Genomic DNA, 20,886 nt, shown 5'->3' on the forward strand with positions numbered 1-20,886 from the left:
CCTCTCGCAGCCTTTGGCAGTGACTTACCCTTAGCCCTGCTCAACTCCACTGGCAGGAAAGAAACAGAGCCAGCAGCCCAGCTCCTCAGGAGGGGTTTGGGCCCTCATTCACCTAAAAACCTAAACACTTTTGAGGATCTTGTTCTGTTTGGTTAACTCATGCAGCATGCTTTTTGTGCAAGGAGATCTCCCCTGCACCACCTGCAGAAAGTGCATTACTTACTCAGGGCCCTGTGCTAGCTACACATCAGTAGTTAGTGTTCTCAGAGATTATTTTTATCCATGGAGGTTTAAATGAATCTTAGGTAAGAGGCTTTCAACTTAGATTAGTTATATAAATGCATTTTATAATACACAGAAGTGAAGAGCTTATAGTTTTATTTACAAGAGACAAAAGTGATCTACCACCTTTAATTTTAAACCATATTCAAGTTACATGGAAATTGTTATTTATTGCCCCTTAGGAAGTAGGCTACATAGGATGTATGTGTGAGTTTTTAAACACCACAAAATACTATCACAATTCCATAGATAGCAGGTAATAAGTGTTTTTGGAGGCTAGGTGTAGATTTGTTCACAAAAGAGTCACATTCAAATGGAAAATACAGGAGACCCCCAAGTTACATGAAGGTTGCACTCCAAGCAACCTCACATTACTCAAAGTTTGTGCAAGTGGGCAGGACCCAGGAATGAGGCAGCAGCCTGGCTCCCCTGCACTTACTTACAGAAGCCCAGAAACTGAACAGTGCTGGTAAGTTTCCTGGCTCCCAGAAAGGTGGGGAGCTGGGAACCAGCTTGCAGGCCAGCTCCTGACTCCCCTCCACTGGTAGAAGCTGGGAAATTGACCAGCACATTGATACAACTGTCCGGGTTCCCCTGATTCTGGAAAGCTGCCCTATTCAGGTAAACTAGACGCCAAGTCCCCTTGAATATAGTGAACTTAAGCATGTACTTTCCTGAATTGGGGCCAACAAGTTAATTCTGCACAGAGCCAGCTTCATTAGTCAGTCACCCATAGGTACAGAGTCAGTGAAGCCAGGGCTGAGGGGCTGGCTGAGCATAGTGTTCCCCATCTGTTGGGACTCCAGTGGAAGCCATGGCAGGAGATGCTCCATCTTTGACTGATCCTGCAAAGCAAATGGGAGGAGGATGTGTTAAGAGTTATTCCTATGAACATCATCATGAGCTGTGTAGTTAGTCCAGGGTGCCTTCTTAATTTTATCTCCTTCTGCTTTTAGGGAAAGGATGTGTGACTTGGGATTGGGTGGTCAGTGTAGGTAGATGTTTTTCAGCCACTGAGCACAACTGGCTCCCATTCTGATACCAATCCACATTGCTACTCACCCCCCAGAGCCTTGCTAGTCCAATAAATGGAAATGTTGCTGCAGAGAATATTAAATGTGGTGCCCAGGATGGAGTGATCAGCCAGGGGCACAGGAAATCCTCTCTTCTCTTCCCCCTGCTTGGAAGAGAAGAGGAGGGACTTGAGCTATAAACAGGAAGTAAAATGTGAACACACCCTAGACACCCTGCACTCTTGTTTGCAATAGTAGAGGCTACCAGCCCTCCCCATATTCTTAATGGGCAATACAATATGCAGATGAAGTGTTAATTGCTTCAGAAGCAGTGGTCTGGTGGGAAGGAAGGATGTGCTGCAGATATGGAATCTGTCCCAACAGGTGGAGTGTAGGAGCTGGAAGTACAATGGGCACCAGCAGAACACTTAGTGATGTTGACCTGGTTGGAGATATTAAAACAAGCCCAGTTGTGTAAGACATAGAATTATGTATGGGAGGCTCTGGGGGCTAGCAGTCAGAGCAGAAGAAAGATTCACAACTCCCGAGTTTTGTGCTGCCTTCTTGGAGGCTGTATGGGCTAATGGACAAAGCTAAGGGCTCAGGACTTGTTCTGCTTTTCACCCTGCCATTAACTGCGCACAGCCAGAAATTGTGGAGAGAGCATTCTTTGCTTCACAACCTCATTCGTGCAGAATGCAATGCCATCCACAGCCTCAGAATCAACTCTGACATTATCAAAGAGGCAGATAGAGGAGCAACTGTCATCATGAATAGGTCTGACTACCAGAAGGAGGCTTCCAGACAACTCTCCAATACCAGATTTTACAAGCTACTTTCCTCAAATCCCACTGAGGATTACACTAAGAAACTACACCATCTGCTCAGGACACTCCCTACACAAGCACAGGAACAGATTTATACCAACACACCTCTAGAGCCCCATCTGGGGCTATTTACCTGGAAATCCTGGACACCCCATCATCTCAGGCATTGGCACTCACTGAAGGAGTGTCTAGTTATGTAGACTCTCTCCTCAGACCCTATGCCACCAGCACACCCAGCTATCTCCAACACACCACTGACTTTGAGAAAACTGCAGTACATTGATGGCCAACCAGAGAACACTACCCTAGCCACTATGGATGTGGAGGCTCTCTTTACCAATATCCCACAAAAAGATGCAATAAGTGCTGTCTGGAACAGTATCCCTGATGCTACAGCACATCTGATGGCTGAGCTCTGTAACTTTATCCTCACACACAACTATTTCAGATTTGGCAACAATATATACCTTCAAATCAGCAGCACAGCTATGGGTACCCGCATGGCCCCTCAATATGCCAATATTTTCATGGCTGACCTGGAACAGTGCTTCCTTAGCTCTCGTCCACTAACACCCCATCTCTACATATGCTACATTGATGACATCATCTGGACCCATGGGAAGGAGACTCTGGAGGAATTCCAATGGGACTTCAACAGCTTTCACCCCAACATTAACCTCAGCCTGGAACAGTCCACACAGGAGATCCACTTCCTGGACACTACAGTGCTAATGCACAACGGCCACATCAATACCACCCTGTCCCATAAACCCACAGACTGCTACGCCTACCTTCATGCCTCCAGCTTCCATCCCAGACACACCACACGCTCCATTGTCTACAGCCAAGCACTAAGATATAACCGCATTTGCTCCAACCCCTCCAACAGAGACAAACACCTATAGGATCTCTACCAAGCATTCTTGAAACTGCAATACCCACCTGAGGAAGTGAAAAAACAGATCAACAGAGCCAGACGTGGGCCACGAAGCCCCTTACTACAGGACAAGCCCAAGAGAGAAACCAACAGAACACCAGTAGCCATCACCTACAGTCCTCAGCTAAAACCCCTACAGCGCATCATCAGGGATTTACAACCTATCCTGGACAATGATCCTCCACTTTCACAGGCCTTGGGAGGCAGACTAGTCCTTGCCCATAGACAACCTGAAGCAAATCCTAACCAGCAACTATACACCACACCAGTCACTCTAACTCAGCTACCCATCCATGCAACAAGCCTCATTGCCAGCTCTGCCCACATATCTACACCAGCAACACCATTACAGGACCTAACCAGATCAGCCACAACACCGTGGGTTCATTCAGCTGCACATCTACCAATATAATTTATGCCATCACGTGCCAGCAACGCCCCTCTGCTATATACATTGGACAGTCTACATAAAAGAATAAATGCACACAAATCAGAAATGGCAATATACAAAAACCTGTAGGAGAGCACTTCAGTCTCTCGGGCCACACAGTAGCAGACTTAAAAGTAGCTATCCTACAGCAAAAAAATTTCAGGACCAGACTCCAAAAAGAAATTTCTGAGCTACAATTCATCTGCAAATTCGATGCCCTCAGCTCAGGCTTAAACAGACTGTGAATGGCTGGCTAAATACAAAAGCAGGTTCCCCTCCCTTGGTGTTCACACCTCCAGATCAACTGCTGGTAGTAAGCCTCACCCTTGCTGACTGAGCTAACCTTGTTATCCCCACCCTTGCTCTTGCTTATTTATACCTGGCCCTGCAGATTTCCAAGACCAGCATCTGATGAAGTGAGTCTGTGCTCACAAAAGCTCATGCTCAAAACTTTTCTGTTAGTCTATAGGTGCCACAGGACCCTTTGCTGCTATTAACTCCCCGTGTTCCCTGAAGCACATAACTCATCAGCACTTAGCCCTTCTTTGTCATCAACCCATTTTAGGGCTCACTGTTTAAACTACTGAGGGCCACCAATTTAAGTGACAACTTCAGCTACTGAATAACATTGCTGGCTGGTGGTGGATCTATCATATAGTAGATACAATAAATTGAACCCCAATGGATGGATTGGAGCCCAAAGTGAAGACATGCCCTGAGTGTGCCTTCCAATAGGTCCTCACCTGGAGATGCTGGTGGAATGCTTTGGCAACAGTAGTCAGGCCTGGAACGTTCTCCTTGTCCATTCTGGAGATGTAGCAAGCTTGGCCTTGCCAGGATCTGTAGCCTATCAGCAGCTGTTTGCAGACAGAGTACATAATGGATTTGTTGGCTCTGATTTCCCATCACAGCAGCTCCCTGCTATTTCCCCCAGCTCAATCACCCTCTCCACTACACTGCCACTTCTGCTTCCATAACATCCCTCTTCACCCTCTGTTTGCTGAGCGTGATGCAGAGCCCAAGAGCCTCCTGTCCCCTTCTTATGCCTTTCCATTCAAGACAGCCTCAGCTCAAGATGAGGCAGGGCCAGTGTCAGTCTAAACTCTAGCCAAATTGTAGGGGTTGGTTCAATGGGAGCTGGGTCCTAGCCTCCTTGGGGACTGTTTTTGCAAGATGAAAACCAAGGCACTCCAAACTCAAACCTATCTTCTGAGTCTGCTTGTCTTCCCTATTCCTTCCATATCATATTGGAGACCATGCACCATCCTTCTTCCCTCATGGGACCAACTCAAGCCCCATTCACTCGGCTCTTCCTCTCTGGTCATGTTTGTTGTGCAAAGCTGGGATTTCCTCATCTCTGGCAGCACCCATTCCTCCCCTACCCACCAGCCCTGCATCATGACAGAGGAAGAGATCAGATAGGATGCCCATGTGCCAGCAGGTGCTGACCCTTGCTTGTCTCAAGACTGTCTTCCTAGACACTGACCTCAGGGGCATGGTGTAGCCTCACTGGGACTGGACCCCCTTCCGATTTTGATGGGAGGAGCTAGCACCCTGCAGAGCCTAGGAGCTGCTCAGAATGCCTTCCATTCTAATGCAGAATGGCCAAGTTTGTGCTTGGATCCCATAGCCATGCATGGGTTAAAGACAGCCTCACTCCCTGGACAGGACAGCCCAGTACCATCTCAACCCTATGGCCCAATGGCCAGGGCTCCTTGTGAACCACACTCCTTGCCAAGCAAGCACTCCTAGCTTACATTCCTGTTGTCATACACCACCATGCCAGGGTTGCCGGTTCCTGCATCAGCATAGAGAGTCACCACCTCTTCTTCCCAGTCCATAAACTGCAGCCAAGAGACTTCCCCCTCCAGCCTCTCCATGGTCATTTGTAAAACCTAGGAAGAGATCACAGATCCTAAAGAGTGAGCAGCAGAGAGAGCTAGAGCGGGTGGAAACAGGATCTCTATCATCTCTGCAGACATGCTGGCTCTCTGCATCCACAGCAACATTATTCTGGTCAAACCCATTTGAAGCAACCCAGGGACATTGTTCAGTTGGTCTTAATTTCTTTGAAGACTATTTATCAGCCCTGATCCCTCTCTCAAGGCTGGCCAGGGCCCCAGGGTCTCCCACAGAAGTGGGAGAGTTTATTGGGAAGGGTATCTTGAGACTGATTGTTTCTTCCAATTGTTGTCCTTCTGACCCTGAAGAGCTAGGCCTCCCTTTCTCTTCCTTGCTGTCCACATGTATTGTTGTGCAGGATGAACAGGATCTTTCCAAGTGGACTAGGCTTTCAGTCAGCCCTCTGTAAATTAAGTGTGATGCCCACATCTTCCTCTGGCTTGGTCCTTTCCTTGCTCATTCACAGTTGCAGTCTGTCCTCTTTCCTCCAATGAAAGACTTCAGGAGTCTCCCCTGCACCAAACAGAACCCCCATCTGTTCCTTCTGCACCTGTGCAGCACTGCCCAGTTTTCTTCTGCATCTAGCCATCCATCCCCACTTCCTCTGCTGATTAGCCTTGGGCTTTGGAGCTGGTTTCATCTCCCACAAGGGTTCCTCCCCTTCCAGGTCAGCAGGCAGCCATTGTGCCCCACTGCCATGAGTGCCAAACAACCCCCAAGTCACTCATTTGGAGGTTCCCACCTTGCCTCAGGTGGGCAAGAGGCAAGAGTTCAAAGCCCCGTACCTCACTTTAGACAGGTGCTAGGGAAAATTAGCTCTTGCCAGGGCCTAGCCTGAGGTCTGAGCAACAGCAGGCCCACAGTCTTAGAAGGCCTCCCACCCTACCTCAAGGTGGGGCAACAAACCCAGAATCAGTGTAATGCTGACAGACAAGTTGCCACACCTGGGATCACACCTGCAGTCATAGAGCTGAAGCCCTGTGCTCTACCACAGGAGGTAAAGCTCAGCTGGCTCTCAGGCAAGACTGTAGAGCCAAGACTTCACTCACCCTAGTATGTCATCTCAGTGCCTCTGGGTACTCCATAAGCAAGCCCCCCGCACCCCAGCCCAAGCTCAGGGTGGGGGAGAGCAAACAGCCAAAAGGAGCCCATGCCCTAGTGCAAGGCAGGGCAGGCCCAGACCCTAGCTCAGGGGGCCCAGGGTGGGGCAGCACACAACAGACACTCCACCCACACTGGCAGAGAGGGCAGACTGCCCCCCAGCAAGTGGGTAGCAGGACACAGGCCCACCCACTCCACCACATCCCAGCCCAGGGGCCCTGGTCACAGCAGGTCAGCAGGGAATTCAGACTGCAACATACAGACCTGAGGCTCTTTAGTGGTCCTCTTACCCCTTGGGGCACTGCTGGGCTCCCCCAGAACAAACTCAGTGTTTGCCAGCTTCTTGGGACTACTAGGGTTCCACATCCAGCTAGGGTCCAGGTGGTCCAATCCAGGCCTGCATGGCCTATGGGCTCTGCTGCCTCAGGGTGCAGACTGAGGCAGATACTCTGGTCAATCCTCATAGTCCAGCTAGGCTTCTTCAGGCAGCAGGTTCCACTGGTTTCCCCAGAGCATCAGGATCACCAGGGGCCCAGGCAGCCCAGTGCAGGCCTTGGTCTCACTCAGACAGTCCTCCACTGCCCAGGCTAAGAGCCCAGATCCATCCTCTGGCTCCCCTGGAGGCTCACCCACAACAGAGTCCTCAGAGAAGCAGCACAGAACCACCCTCTGGAGGCTCAGTGCTAACTAAGCCCTCAGCCTGGCCTTTTATAGCCCTGGTCCCACCTCCTGACTTCTGGTCAGGTGACTGGGAGGGGCCAGGCCCTAGGCAAAATGGCTGCCTGACAAGTTCCTCCTTTGCTCCGCCCCACTACAGACATGGTGACAGCCATCCTTCTGACAGGGCTGCCACGGTCCCCCAGGCACCTCTGCAGGGCTGTACCCTTTGCACAAGTACTCTTCACCAACACAAGCTGCATCTCCGATCAGCTCCACAGCTCCCCATTGCATCTGTGCCAAACTGCAGATATCCCCTGCTCATCTACAAAAGGCTTCATGACTTTAACACCTCCCTTTGCACCTGTGCACTACACTGCCTACTCCTACTCCCCTTACTTACATTCTCCGTATGTTCCTGGGTCACGTGGAGTCCCAGCAGCAGGGCTCCCAGGACAACCACAACGATCAGCACAATGACCACCACCACGATCAGGAGTCTCTTGATGTGCAGGGGGCAGCCGGGGAGCTTGGGCAGATGGCAGAGTAGCTTAGGGAGGCAGCAGATGACACTTTTCCAGGCACTGCAGCAGCAGCTGCAACAGGACTTGCAGCTGGGGCAGTTGGGGCAGCAGTCAGTGCAGCCTGGGCAGCATGTCGTGCAGCCGGGGCAGCCAGGGCAGCAGTCAGTGCAGCTGGGGCAGCTGGGGCAGCAGTCGGGGCAGCTGGGGCAGCCTGGGCAGCAGTCAGTGCAGCTGGGGCAGCAGTCGGTGCAGCAACCCATGTCTGATTCCAGAGCATGGTGGTGCTGGGGACACAAGCAAATGAAGCGAGAGAGGTCATTTCAGGACCAAGGGATTGAAATGCACAGCAGTAGGAAGCAGGAGGAGGTGGAGTGGAAGTGGGTGTGAAGATGACTGGGAAGGAAGGAGACAGGACTTGGGGAGGCAGAGACAGAGAGAAACGAAGTGCAGGCAGGGCATGTGGGGCTGGGAGGGACGACGGTATTAAGGAGCATCTTCCAGACTCAGATGTCTGAGTGATGCTTAGCAAAGCAGTGAGCTCGAGCCCAGCACCATGGCTGACTCTGTAGGCAAGACAATACCCTAATGGCTCCCATGAAGCCTGGATCAGGAGCCCTGGCTTCCTGGGAAGAAGAAGTGGCTGGGTCAGCAAATCATGTCCCCTCCTCTCTCTGGGACCCCCTGTTCTATGGTTCTAATGAATTTGTGGGAGCTGCTAGAGGGCTAGAGGTGACTCTCAGCCAGATCTGCAGCCAGCTGACCACTGCAGCTTCACAGGCATTCAGGGAACCCAGGAATCTGATGAATTGCCCTATACATTATTATGGACAGATGCAAGTACAGAGACACAGCTGTGGACGTGCACGCACAATACAGAGAGAGAACCACACAGATGCACGCACCAACACACACACAAGTCAGGGAGTGGGGAATTCTGAAGCTGACCCACAACCATAGTTGGGCACTGGAAACTACTGGTGCTGCAATGTATGAGCTGTAAGGGACATGGTTTCTTGCATGTAACCTTTGCCTGTTGGTAAAACCCAGCCCCACCAGGATAGAGCATGAGACTGAGGCTTACCGGCAAGTCCTTAATCAGAGCCTTCTCGATGCTGGTATCCATCTCGTTACTTCTCCTGTGGCACTTGGCTGTTCCTCTCGTGTGTAGGGCAGAGAAACTTAAATAGGGAACCGGACGGAAGAGAAGTTGTGGGGGGGAAGGGATGCTGGAGTTCCGCAACCCCTTCTGCCTGCAAACCAAGTGTCTAATTTTCTGCATTTTTGTTTGTGAACCTGTTTCCCTGGAGCCCTTCAGAGTTGAGTTTCTGATAAGCTCCAGGCCTGTGTCAATGGAGTGTTTCCAGGGACACTTGTCTTTGGGCACATGGGCCTCTTAGCATCCAAGAGATGCAGCCACAGGGGTTCTGAGGCCAAAGTCATCCAGCTCGGAGGGGCTGGCGCTGCCTTTCAAGCTGGTGTATCCAGCCCATCAATCTGGCCACAGCCAGGCTTGGATCCGTGCCCTGAATCTCTTAGCCTCTGTGGCACCTGAAGGTGCTTCAGATGTTCAAAGCCAAGCTGAAAATCAAAGGCTTTTACAAGAGCACTAGTTACACAAGTGCCTAGGCCCTTACTAGAGCATAGACAAACAGGGACTTTTGGGGAAAGGCTGTACAGAGAACTCCATTTCCAACAAGTGCTTGCACCACTGCCTTGCCCAACTTCTGCAGGACAGCAAGCCCAGGAAAGATGGAAACTGTCCAGGGCTAGCCTGGTTGCCTCCTTTGGTTGCCACAGCTGCACTTTCCTGCTCTAGGATAGGCGGCTGCATGGACACCCCAGGTGGGACTGTGTGAGTAGAGGAAGCCCTGCAAAGAGTGAGACCTTCAGCAAGAGAAGCCTGCAGGCACACACTGTACAGAGATGTGGAGCATAGGTAGCCTGGAAAACCAGTGCAAGATCTCACATATCTCCCTACTGATGTGGGACTTAGGTGATGCCTTGGCATTGTGAAATTCACCCACTGAATGAACTGATTCATGAGTTAACAGAGGTCTCTGTTTAAGACTTGCCAAACTCCTAGAGTAAAATCAAAACACCCAGTAACTTCCTGGGGGCCTGGATTATGCCCAGTTTTGTTACTATTAAATGTTGCTGGGCAATGCCTAACTTACGTAGCAACCTGAATATCATTTTCAAAAGTAATTTACGCACTTAGGAACCAAAATCCCATTGATGGTCAAGGGAATTAGGCTTCCAAATGCCTAAATTCTATTAGAAAATGAGACTCAAACTCATAAATCAGGCAATCAACCTTTGCAAATCTGAGCCTTCATCCTAGAGTACAGCTGGCCTGCAGCCAACACTGCCGTCACATCTGACTTTGACCTGACTGCAGTTCTAATCTAATGGTATCAATACTGCCATCCATCACTGGTGTCCAAGCACCTTTGACACAAAATCAATAGTACTAGTGAAGGTTGTTTTCATGGAGTCTCCTGCTGCGCTTGTCACTTTGTTTCTGGGTGAAAATCGATTTGGGAAACAACAAGAAGTCCTGTGGCACCTTATAGACTAACAGATAATTTGGTGCATAAGTTTTCGTGGGCAAAGACCCGCTTCGTCAGATGCACAAGGTGGGGAGGGGGGTTCAGAGGAGAGTATAAAGAGGGAGTCTCAGTCAAGAGGAGGGCCAGAGTTGACAAGGTCTGGTCAGTCATGGAGGATATGGCCCATTATCAGCAGTTAATGTGGAGGTGTGAACATCAAGAGAGGAGAAATCAAGTCAGTTGAGTCAGGGAGATGTGGCCCGTTATCAGCAGGTAGTGTGGAGGTGTGAACATCAAGAGCGGAGAAACTGCTTTTGATTTGGGAAAGGGATTATGGTTTTCAAAGTTTTTTTCAATTGATGTTTGGTTTGGGTTGGTTTGTTCCAGTGGGGAGTAGGGGGTTAGTTGCTATTGATTTATTGGGTAGAAGAGGGGGATCGGTGTTGGGGTTTGGGGGTAGTAGACAGAGTTAATTCTGTCAGTGCCTGTTGTATGTGAAGAACCTTTGCAAAGGGGAAGTTTTGGCAGAATTTCCTACAGACGGTCAGAGTTTCTGGATTTGTTTGGTTTCTTTTTGGGTTTTGTGTCATAGATCCCTTGGACAGAGAATGCTGTATCTCCGGCAATCAAGTGATTCGCCCTTGGCTTTGAGATCTGCATTGCCCTGGGGAGCCCAGCTGTTGCACTGGGTCATATATAAAAAATCAGTTATTGATGTAACTGAGGCTTTGTCCATTAATGGTTCTTAAAATTAAGAGCACGGCTTTAAACTGGCCTTGGGAGCTGAGTGGGACCAGCTGGGGGACTGGAACATAGGCCCAAAGTGCTCAGGGTAGCCTGAGCCAAGGAGAAATGGAAAGCTGCAGTCTGCACTAGCTGGAGTCTGTGCATCAGCTCCTCAGGGATCACAGTGGACAGTCCTCAGTGGGAGGAGGTTTCCTTGTGAGATGGAGGTGAAAAGATGGCATTTGTAGATATTCAGACTACTCAATCTTCTAAGCTTAGCAAGGGGTCCCACAGTTCCAGGGGTCACATCTCTCTGAGAAGTAGGGTCTCCATTGGAAGATGGAGATGCTGCCTCGACCAAGTCTCCGAAGCATGTCCCCAGTCTGACTAGCATCACTTTGGTTTCGCCTGAGCCCAGCTGCTCTTCATCCCAGAGCTAATCTCTTGCAGGCACTTCACCAGCTCACCTTGAGCTAGCTCCTCTTCTTCCACTGTCCTTGAATCACAGCTGTCAGCACAGACCCTGAGAAATACAAAAGGATGTACATTCCTCAACCTGTAAGAGCCAGGAGCTACCCAGCCTCCTTCCTCAAGGGCTTGGCGGAGGCTAAGGATTTGCTATCTAACCCTTGACCACTGGGGCTCCAGTTTCTGCGGACTCTGTGTGCTTGCCAACCCACAATGGGAAGGTCTCTGCAATCTCCTTGCTCTGTGAAATATGTTTTTCAGTGATGTTTGAAGGAGGGAGGGAACTACAATCAAGTAGCTCTCATGGCATTCACCATCAAACATTCTTCATCCTAGCGAGAGCCCTTGGAGCCCTCATCTCCTTAATTTGCTACAAGAAGCCCTTCCCAGGCATTCTCTTCCCTCCATATCCTCCCCACCCTTCATTTGCAGTGGGAACGTGTTCTTGATCTTCTGCCCCGTTGCACCACCTATGCAAAGACTGGTGTTGGGTAACACGCAGACCTGGGTCATCAAATAATGGAACTAAGCCCGAGCTTCTAAGCATCTGTCTTGTGGCTTGACACAGCAACACACTGACCCACCGGGGACTGGGATGCTGATTCCACTCAGCTCAGATCGCCCAGCACAGTGGTCAACACGGAGGAGGGTACCCCACTTCTCTTCCAGCTGAGCGAGTGATTCTTAGATTCCCAGGCCAGAGGGGATCATTGTGATTATCCAGTCTGATCTCCTCTGTAGATAGAACCAGCCATAGAATGTTCCCAGAATAAATCTAAGAGCAGATCTCTTAGGAAAACATCCAATTTCAATTTTAAAAAGTGTCAGTGATAGAAAATCCACCACAAACCACAGTAAATTGTTACTTGTCTCACTGTTAAAAATGTACCCCTCATTTCCAGTCTGAATTTGTGTGGTTACAATTTCCAGCCCTTTGACTGTGGATCGCCTCCTGTTTCCTATTGCCAGGGGTCAAAGGACCGTTTTACAGGCTTGTTCCATTTGCAACTGGCTAATGAGCTATTTTTAGCTGACCAGTCATTGTCAGCCCAGCCAATTGTGTTGTAAGAAACCAAGGTTTAGACTCCTCTTCCTGTGGTGGTATCTGCCAGCTTTAGGTAAGATTCACTCAGCCTGACAGATTAAACCTTACACTGCAATCTTTGGCTGCCTCCCTAAGATGGCAGTTTCAATTGGTTTCAAAGTTTCAAGGAGAGTATCCCATGAAAAGTGTGCCTTTCCTCTTTTATTACTTGTTTCCTAAAGGAGATGATACTAAGCTGCAGGGTGGGAGCTAAACTTTCCCTGAGCCAGGGGATGTGCAGATACAAGGTTGTGCTTTAGGCTGGGTGGCTAAAGGGGACTCTGTCTCCTGGTGATTGTTCTTGTATTCTCTTTCCAGGGCTACAGGGTGAGACTGTTATACTGATACATGGATGAGCGGATTCAGCACCGTCCATCCATAATCATGCTGTACTAGTGTATGTTCATGCCCAGAGTGTTGTGCACACACACTGCTCTGCATGCACATACCATAACACTTCCAGACACATATGCATGCGAGCACACTCTTTTATGCACACATAAAGGTGTATATGCTGTAGCACACCCTCACTGGCATGAGCACAGACATACACACGAACACTGCTTCATAAACACACAAAGTCCTGCACACTCATATGCCTGCACACACAAATGCCCCCATGCACAGATAAGCATGTGCAGACACACACACCAAAACACCTCCACAAACACACAGACAGTTGTCTATGGAAATACATCCATGCGCTGGGAAATACGCGTCAGACATAGAGCCACATGACGAGGTATACTCCAACGCTCACTTGTATAGATACACACTGACATCCCTCCAGGAGCTGTGAAAAGCTTTTTGTCAGCTCTGCTATTGACCAGCTATCTGACTATGGCAAGTGACTGTGAGCTCAAATAGGACATCAGTCATGCCTGGGCCTTACACTGGCCTCTCTGTGCAAGCTTAATGTCCCTGACTGTGCATAACCACTTGACAATTTCAGTGCAGCTGGGACAAAGATAACACATCTGGTTATTGCATCCATCCTGGAGTGGGATTTGTAAACAAGCCAGGAGATTTAGGATCAATAACAACCTGGGCTGAGATTGGCAATACTACCTTTGGGATTTAGACACACATTTCCCCATGGAACAAATGCAAAGCCCCAAACTCCGTTTTAAACCGGATCCTGTAATTAATGGAGAACAGGGGGAGCTGACTGCTGTGGAGGAGATGGGCTCACCTGAGGACAAGACATGAGCCAGGGAGAGCTTCCCATGCATTGTGAACCATCCTGTTCACCAGCTTCTCAGCTGGCAGGATCAGCCTCTCTGCAGTTCTGACAACTACTGGGCCATACAATCCCCATCTTCCTAGCTCTGCAACCTGAGAGTCCTGTACCATCACCAGGCCCCCTTGATCCTGCATAAAGAGCCTGATGTAGCCTACAGAGACTAGAAGTACAGAGACACAGGAGTCATTGCAGTAGATCAGTACTCAGTCTCGCAAAGCCAAGTGCCCTGTGTCTGACAGTAGCCAGTACTACAGCTCCTCCACAGGTCACCTGAGCACATGTGCAATCCTCTCTCTCTCTGTGTATGGATTTGCATTTCTTCTTTCCCTGCTGCAGCACCTGCTTAACCCCAGCAGTATGAGATTTTCTCACCCCAAATTGAGGATAACAGGAGGGCTGGGGTTTTCCACTTGTTTCATGTCTATTTGTGTGTCTAAATCCCAAAGGTAATGTTGCAAATCTCAACCCGGGTCATTACTGCTCATATAATCTCTGAGCCTGTTTACAAATGTAGCTCCAGGATCAATGCAATACCCCGATGCATTATCTGTTGCGAGCTGCACTGAAACATGCTGAGTGATCATACACTGTCAAGGATGTTCAGCTTCTACAAGGTCCAGGAATGACAGATTTCCTAGGTTAGCCCTTGTAGGAGGTGCACTGGCAGTCATTTGCCTGTGGTCAGACAGCAGGTGTAGAATGCTCAGCCTAGGGTTCTATTCACTAGCCATCACTGCCTCTCAATACACGTGAATTTACCAACGTTTAAATCCTGCAGGGTGAGTGCCCATTTCCATGTTCTGAGCCTGGGTCTAAACAAAGCGCTGAGCAGTCCTGATTACATCAACATCATCGGGCAGGCTCCAGAAGGGAAAAGACAAATGTTTCCAAGAAGAGGATAAAGGAAGTGGCACGTTGGTTCTGTGAGGATTTTACTCTTCAGATAGACGCATAAACTCACAAATGAAACTCTTGTTTTATTGAAAATACCACCTGAAAATTCCAAGCTGCTTTGAATGGCAACAGAACAAAAGCTTTGCAATGGCTGGAGATCACGCAGCCACCCACCCGCAAGCCCATGGCCCAAGTGAAGACCCATTGCGGTGCTGTGCTTGCATGCGAAGGTAGTCATCACTGTAAGGGAGCAGACCCCACACCAGGGCTAGATCACTGGCTCCCGTCTCACAGCGAAGCAACTGCAGGGAGGAGAAGCTCAGACTGCACAGGGACCTGTGAGACACACAGAGGAGCATGAAACATTAGGGCTGGTACTATTGTAGGACAAATCTATATATACAGAGCCACCTATGGCCAGGTTTTCTGTCTCACTATTTAATATTTGCACTATGGTAGTGCCAAGGTCCCAGCTGAGGCCATGTGCCATGTTGTGCTCAGGGTTGTATATAGCTTTGTTGCAGGTCTGTGACCCAAAAAACTCACAGTCTAAATGCATGGAGCAGGCAGAAGAAGCATCCTTATCCCCATTTCACAGACAGAAGGACTGAGTAGAGGGTAAATAAGGGCTAGTGCTTTAAGGGATTCTAATGAGAAGCTTAAACTCCTTTAAAAATCTGGCCCCACATGACTTGTCTAGGGTCATACACGGAGTCTGTAGCAGAGCAGGGAAGTGTTCCCAGCTCTCCTGAGCTCCACTCCAGTGCCTGAATCACAAGACTGCCCTTTGGCTTCTGTTATGTTTTTGGACACTTTTCAAGCCAGGCAGCAGAGTAAGGCCTTCCCCTCAGCCACCTTCACAGCCAAGGGCAAGCAAAAAGACTGAGAGGAAGCTGTTTCCCATGGCAGCACATAGTCCCTTGAATTCCAAAGCCTGATTCTACCCGTGCCACATAAAACTCTGTAGCGATGCTGCTGAAGCATCAATGGAAGGCTGCTAGGGCCTACGGCTGATTACAGCTTTCTGGTTTCTCTGCACAGAGCAGGTGGAACCCTTGCATTGTTGCCAGCCGGACAGAGACATTTCTTCTGCATCCTGCTTGCCTGGAGCTTGGTTGGGAAGGGATTTGGTTGGTCTCCGGCAAAGGCCTTGGTACTTTTACAACTCTGTATGTGCAGGGGAGAGGGGACTCCTCTGGCAAAGGGCTTTTCAACTGTGTGTGTGAGCGAGAGAGGTAGACAGACAGACACACAGAGAGAGTTACTACAGGCTGATCGTTCAGTCACTGAGGATACACAGCTCCTGTTCCAATACCCAGCTGCACTGCTGCTCACCCACCTGAGCCCTTGCTAAGCCCAATAGATGGGGACGTCACTGCAGAGGATGTTAATGGTGATGCCCAGGATGGAGCGATTGGCCTGGGGCACACGGAACCCGCCCTCCTCCATATCTTCACCCTGTTGGAGCTAGGACAAGAAAGAATAGAATTAGATGTGCCCAAGCCCACGCCCGCACACCATTGCAGGAACTCCGATTTATAGCCAGAGCTGGGGACTTAGGACTTTCCAGTCCTCAGACACTATCAGGTGCTAATTGTAACAGATGGGTTGAAAGTGGTTTATTTTTTTCCCCTGCTACAGAAACTAAGCTCTCAGAAGAATATCAGTATCAGAGAGGTCGCTGTGTTAGTCTGTAGCTTTGAGAACAACAAGAAGGCTTGTGGCACTTTATAGACTAACAGATGCATCTGATGCAGCGGGTCTTTGCCCAGGAAAGCTCATGCTCCAAAATATCTGTTAGTCTCTAAGGTGCCACAGGACTTCTTGTTGTTCTCTCAGAGGAAGTGTTCTGTGCTGTGGGAGGACATCCACGCCATCCCCCACCAGCAATGCTCCTCTCACCCAAGCAGCAGATTATCCTTCCCCACAATGCATTGGTCGATTTGACACAAGGGAGGCAGCGTCTCCCAGCAGTGTGAGTGTGGAAGGGAGCTGGGAAGGGGACTGCTGGGTTCGATGCCCAGTTCTGCCACTGCCTTGGCAGGAGGCCTTGGGGAGGTCACTTTCTCTTCCCCTGCCTCCACTGTACCCAGAGGGAGAATGCTGACTCGTGCAACACCTCACTCTGTCTAGAGTGACCTAGATAAGGTCCAGGGAGACCTAGATAAATCGGAGGATTGGGCCAAAAGACATCTTACGAGGTTCAGCAAGGAGAAGTGCAGAGTCCTGCACTTGGGACAGAAGAATCCCAAGCACTGTTACAGGTGGGCGACTAACTGGCTAAGTAGCAGTGCAGCAGAAAAGGACCCAGCACTTACAGTGGATGAGAGGCTGGATATAAGTTAACAGTGTGCCCTTGTAGGCAAGATGGCTAACAGCATATGGGGTGCACTAGGAGAAGAATTTCCAGCAGATCTAGAGAAGTTATTATTCCCCTCTACTTGGCACTGGTGAGGCCACATCTGGGGTATTGTATCCAGTTCTGGGCCCCCCCCCAGTATAGAAAGGATGTGGATGCATTGGAGAGGGTTCAGCGGAGGGCAACAAGCATGATTAGGGGGCTGGAGCACATGACCTATGAGGAGAGACTGAAGGATTTGGGCTTATTTAATTTGTATAAAGGAAGAGTGAGGGGTGATTTGATAGCAGCCTTCAATTTCCTGAAAGGGAGCTCTAAAGAGAATGGAGAGAGGCTGTTTCAGTGGTGACAGATGGCAGAACAAGGAGCAATGGTCTGAAGTTACAGAGGGAGAGATGTTGGTTGGATATTAGGGAAATCTATTTGACCAGGAGGGTGGTGAAGCACTGGAATGCGAGAGAGGTGGTGGAATCACCATCTCTAGAGGGTTTTTTTTTTAAGTCCTGGCTTGACATAGCCCTGGCTGGGATGGTTTAGTTGGGGTTGATCCTGCTTGAAGCAGGGGGCTGGACGAGATGACCTTCTGAGGTCCCTTCCAGCCCTAGGATTCTATGAGTCTATGAATGCCTTTGGAGAGCCTTGCCTAGTGGCCATTTGAGAGGGGCAATTCATTCCTTGAAGCCACGGGCAGTTCTAGGCATTGAATACTGTGCATGAGGTGTGGCACGATTGCTGGCCATTTTTCCCAGGCTGGGGCAATGGTGATCCTGCTAACACCCACCCACCATTGGGCATTCACATTGGCCACAGGGGGGGCACATGGACTCAGTTGCTGTAGCCAATGCCTGCTCTGTGCAGAGAAACAGTCACTGGTTGTTTCCTTCTGAAGACTGACTTCAGTGGGAACTCAACCTGCGTACGCCCAGGCGTGTGCATTCTGGCTTCAGGCAGCTATCTCCCCGGGACTCAGAGCAGCCTCCAGCCTCTGCAGGCTTTTAATCTTTAACCATCTTCTCAGTCCCAAGTGCCCTTTCTCTGGCACTCCTGAGCCCACTTTGTACTGGCAGGGCTCACACTGAGTGTGCTTTCCTGGCTGCTCACCTGGAGATGCTGGAATGCCTTGGCAATGGTATCCAGGCCCTGAATGTTCTCCTTGTCCATCCTGGTGATGTAGCAGGCATGACCTTGCCAGGATCTGTAGCAGATCAGCAGCTGTTTGCAGATAGAGCATGTGGTGACTTTAAATTCTGACTTCCACAGCAGCTCCCCAGTTGCATTCATGGAAGCAGAAACACCCTGTCAAATTGCACAGCCCTTTCTGCTTCCACCACAGTCACCCATCCTCACCCTCCTCTTGTCTGTTCAGTGTGGCAGCAAGCCCAGGAGCCTCCTATACCTTCCACAGCCTTTCCCTTTGAGCTTGTAAAGCCATCATCTTGAGATGGGCCAGGGCCGATGCCATCTCAGCAAACCCAATGCAAAGAGGGTTAGTTAGGGACTGGATCCAAACCTCCTCGGGGTTGGTTTTGCGAGATCAAAACCCAGGTTTGGAAAACCTAAACCCATCTTATTTTGTCTGTCTCCTCTGCTCCTCACCAGTACCAGCTTCTCACTCATGTTAACCAATTAGAACAATGCCCTATCCATCTTCCTTCACTGTTCTCACCCCAGTGTGTACTGACTCACTTTCTATTGGTTGCATTAACACCTAGTGATTTCTTTCTGTCTTTCTCTCTTTATTTTCCTCTGCACCCACTTTCATTTGCTAACTAGCAGTCAGGAAGTGAGGTCAGAGTGAGGTCAATTCACAGCCAAGTATGACCTTAATGCAATGCTGGTCCAAGCCACACACTGCAGATCTAGGGGTGAGAATCAGAACACCCAAACCTTGGGTGTTGTGTGAGCTTGTCTCTCGGGTACATGCATTGGCTTGGCTCAGCTTGCACGTGGGACAGTTAGGTGGGCCCAGCTGGCGTTATCACTGGCTCCTCTACCTCTTATCATGACAGTGGCCGAGAATCCAGGGATTCTAACCTGCTGAAGTCCAACCAGCCAGGCCCCACCCTGTCTGCGCTATAGGTAGAGCAATGAAAGTTTCCTGTAGCTCTAGCCAGCTTTACCCAGTGGCCCCATTTGAAAGAGCTGCCCCAAGCCTAGTGAAGTGAGCGGGCTCTGCTTACGTGGTGGTAGTCGTACACAATGGTGGCTGACGAGTTGATCCCGGCCTTGATGTAGAAAATCCCTGTCCTTTCTTTCCTGCTTAGGGAGAGCTGCTGTGGGGACCCTTCCCCATCCAGGCTCTGGATGGTCATTCGCAAAACCTACAAGGCAAGGACACCCACAGAGTGATGTGTGCCCAGTTCAAGCAGCTGGATGGGCCAAAGCGGAAGCTACAATGCATCAGCCATTCATTGCCTATGCCCTGAAGGAGCACTCTCTTTCACGGCAGCACTCCATTCATCCCTGCTGGCCCAGTGCAGACAGAGCCAGTACAGGTGGGATGAATGAACCAGGGTTGGTGCTGCTTTGAGTAGGGGCTGGACTACATGACCTCCTGAGGTCTCTTCCTACTCTAATCTTCTATGATTATCAAATCAGAACCCTGGGCTGGGACAGCTTCCAGCCTGGGATATCTCAAGGTACCCACTGAAACTCTGCTGAAGTCTTTCGTTTCTTTGCTGGCCCTGATAATAGTCTGTTCCTCCGATGTCCCTGTCTCCTCTGCAGCTTGTTTGTGGTCCCCTCCGTGCTTGCTCTGGTGTCTTGTAGCAGCCTTTTTATGTGGTGTGCCTTTTTCTCAGCACGGGTGCCTGCCAGTGCATTTACCCCTCTGTTTGAGTCCCTGGTGGGACTGCACCAGCCCCACGCTGCAGCAGTGAACATTGCCTGGCAGCATCTGCTTCTGGTGCATCGCTGCATTTCTCTCTCAGCACCAGTGTTCTGTGCTGCTGGGTGTGGCTCCAGCAGCCCCCACCCACCCCCCTCCCCTCTGCAGTGCCACACGGCTGGAGTTGCCCCTCTGAGCCAGTACCTCAGGTTTTTAACGCCATACTGACCGTTTCTGTGTGCTTCTCAGACATATGCAATCCCTTCAGGAGGAAACCCAGCACAACCAAGACTATGATCACAACCACCACCACGATGATCAACAGTTTCTTGAGGTGATGGGGCAAGCAGGGAATCCTGGGGGAGGCAGTGTAGTCCTGTGGGAAAAGAAAAGAACAGTAGGAACAAACAGAACTAGTGTGTGTGTGTGTGTGTGTGTGTGTGTGTGTGCGTGCGCGCGCGCTGGAGGGAAAGAACCCTCCTCCCCTTATTATTCTTCATTACTTCTGTTAAGATAGCACTTCGGAGCCCCAGCTGTGGCCCAGGACCCTGCTGCGCCAGGTGCTGTACTAACACAAAACAGTCTGCCCTGTGTTCATTGGCATACCGGAGGGGCCTCCATCAAAGCCTGCTTGCTGCTACCTTCCATCTTGTTTCTCACCCGGCAGACCCTGGCTGTCTCTGTAGCTCTCCTCCTGCCACAAAACAGTTCCTGGAGGCTCGGTGGCTGGAGAAGGGCTTATATAAGGGACTCTGAGATAGCGAGGGGTAGGGGCGCATGCTGGAGTTCCCTGGGCCTTTCTGGCCACAAGCCAAGTGCTCACTTCAGTTTTGTTTGCGAGCCTGTTTCCCTGAAGCCCTTCATGGTCGGGTTTTTGATACACCCCTGGGCCCTTGTCAGTCGAGAGTCTCCAGAGACACTTGTCTCTAGGACACATGGGCTTTCGGCACCTGAGAGCTGCAGCTGCAGGGGTTCTGAGGCTAAAGGCTGCCCTTCAGGCTGGAGTATCCGGTCTGCCAGTATGCCCACAGCAGGCTTGGCTCAGTGCCCCGAGCCTCTAGGC

General features: G+C 50.1%; 2 protein-coding genes across 4 annotated transcripts; both read right to left on the reverse strand.

Annotated features, from left to right (window-relative positions):
• Positions 1 to 356: 356 nt before the first annotated feature.
• On the reverse strand, positions 357 to 8,811 carry LOC142004293 (surfactant protein C-like). Of its 3 annotated transcripts, none has more exons than XM_074981835.1 (6): positions 8,755 to 8,811; positions 7,553 to 7,957; positions 5,247 to 5,384; positions 4,233 to 4,346; positions 1,345 to 1,459; positions 357 to 1,127 (listed from the first exon to the last, which is right to left on the reverse strand). In XM_074981835.1, the coding sequence occupies exons 1-6, from the start codon at positions 8,794 to 8,796 to the stop codon at positions 1,027 to 1,029; spliced, it is 915 nt and encodes a 304-aa protein (XP_074837936.1). In that variant the 5' UTR covers positions 8,797 to 8,811; the 3' UTR covers positions 357 to 1,026. The 3 variants fall into 3 exon arrangements, with proteins under 3 accessions (XP_074837936.1, XP_074837935.1, XP_074837937.1); XM_074981834.1 differs by having other exon boundaries at positions 1,345 to 1,462; XM_074981836.1 differs by lacking the exon at positions 1,345 to 1,459.
• Positions 8,812 to 14,706: 5,895 nt separating this feature from the next.
• Positions 14,707 to 20,512, reverse strand: SFTPC (surfactant protein C). The gene is made up of 6 exons (XM_074981911.1): positions 20,430 to 20,512; positions 20,053 to 20,199; positions 19,177 to 19,317; positions 18,098 to 18,208; positions 15,977 to 16,104; positions 14,707 to 14,973 (listed from the first exon to the last, which is right to left on the reverse strand). Exons 1-5 carry the CDS (start codon positions 20,469 to 20,471, stop codon positions 15,988 to 15,990), a joined length of 558 nt encoding a protein of 185 aa, XP_074838012.1. The 5' UTR covers positions 20,472 to 20,512; the 3' UTR covers positions 14,707 to 14,973; positions 15,977 to 15,987.
• Between the last annotated feature and the right edge of the window lie 374 nt (positions 20,513 to 20,886).

This window comes from Carettochelys insculpta, chromosome 31 (assembly GCF_033958435.1).
Source record: "Carettochelys insculpta isolate YL-2023 chromosome 31, ASM3395843v1, whole genome shotgun sequence".
NCBI classification, from domain to species: Eukaryota; Metazoa; Chordata; order Testudines; family Carettochelyidae; genus Carettochelys; species Carettochelys insculpta.

Coding starts and splice junctions, on each gene's coding strand:
- LOC142004293 (XM_074981834.1), bottom strand. CDS start 8,796: ATGGATACCAGCATCGAGAAGGCTCTGATTAAGGACTTGCCG. Junction 7,958..8,754: donor CTCTGATTAAGGACTTGCCG/GTAAGCCTCAGT, acceptor TTGTGTCCCCAG/CACCACCATGCTCTGGAATC. Junction 4,347..5,246: donor TGGTGTATGACAACAGGAAT/GTAAGCTAGGAG, acceptor GTCTGCAAACAG/CTGCTGATAGGCTACAGATC.
- SFTPC (XM_074981911.1), bottom strand. CDS start 20,471: ATGGAAGGTAGCAGCAAGCAGGCTTTGATGGAGGCCCCTCCG. Junction 18,209..19,176: donor TTGTGTACGACTACCACCAC/GTAAGCAGAGCC, acceptor ATCTGCAAACAG/CTGCTGATCTGCTACAGATC. Junction 16,105..18,097: donor AGGCATTCCAGCATCTCCAG/GTGAGCAGCCAG, acceptor TTCTTGTCCTAG/CTCCAACAGGGTGAAGATAT.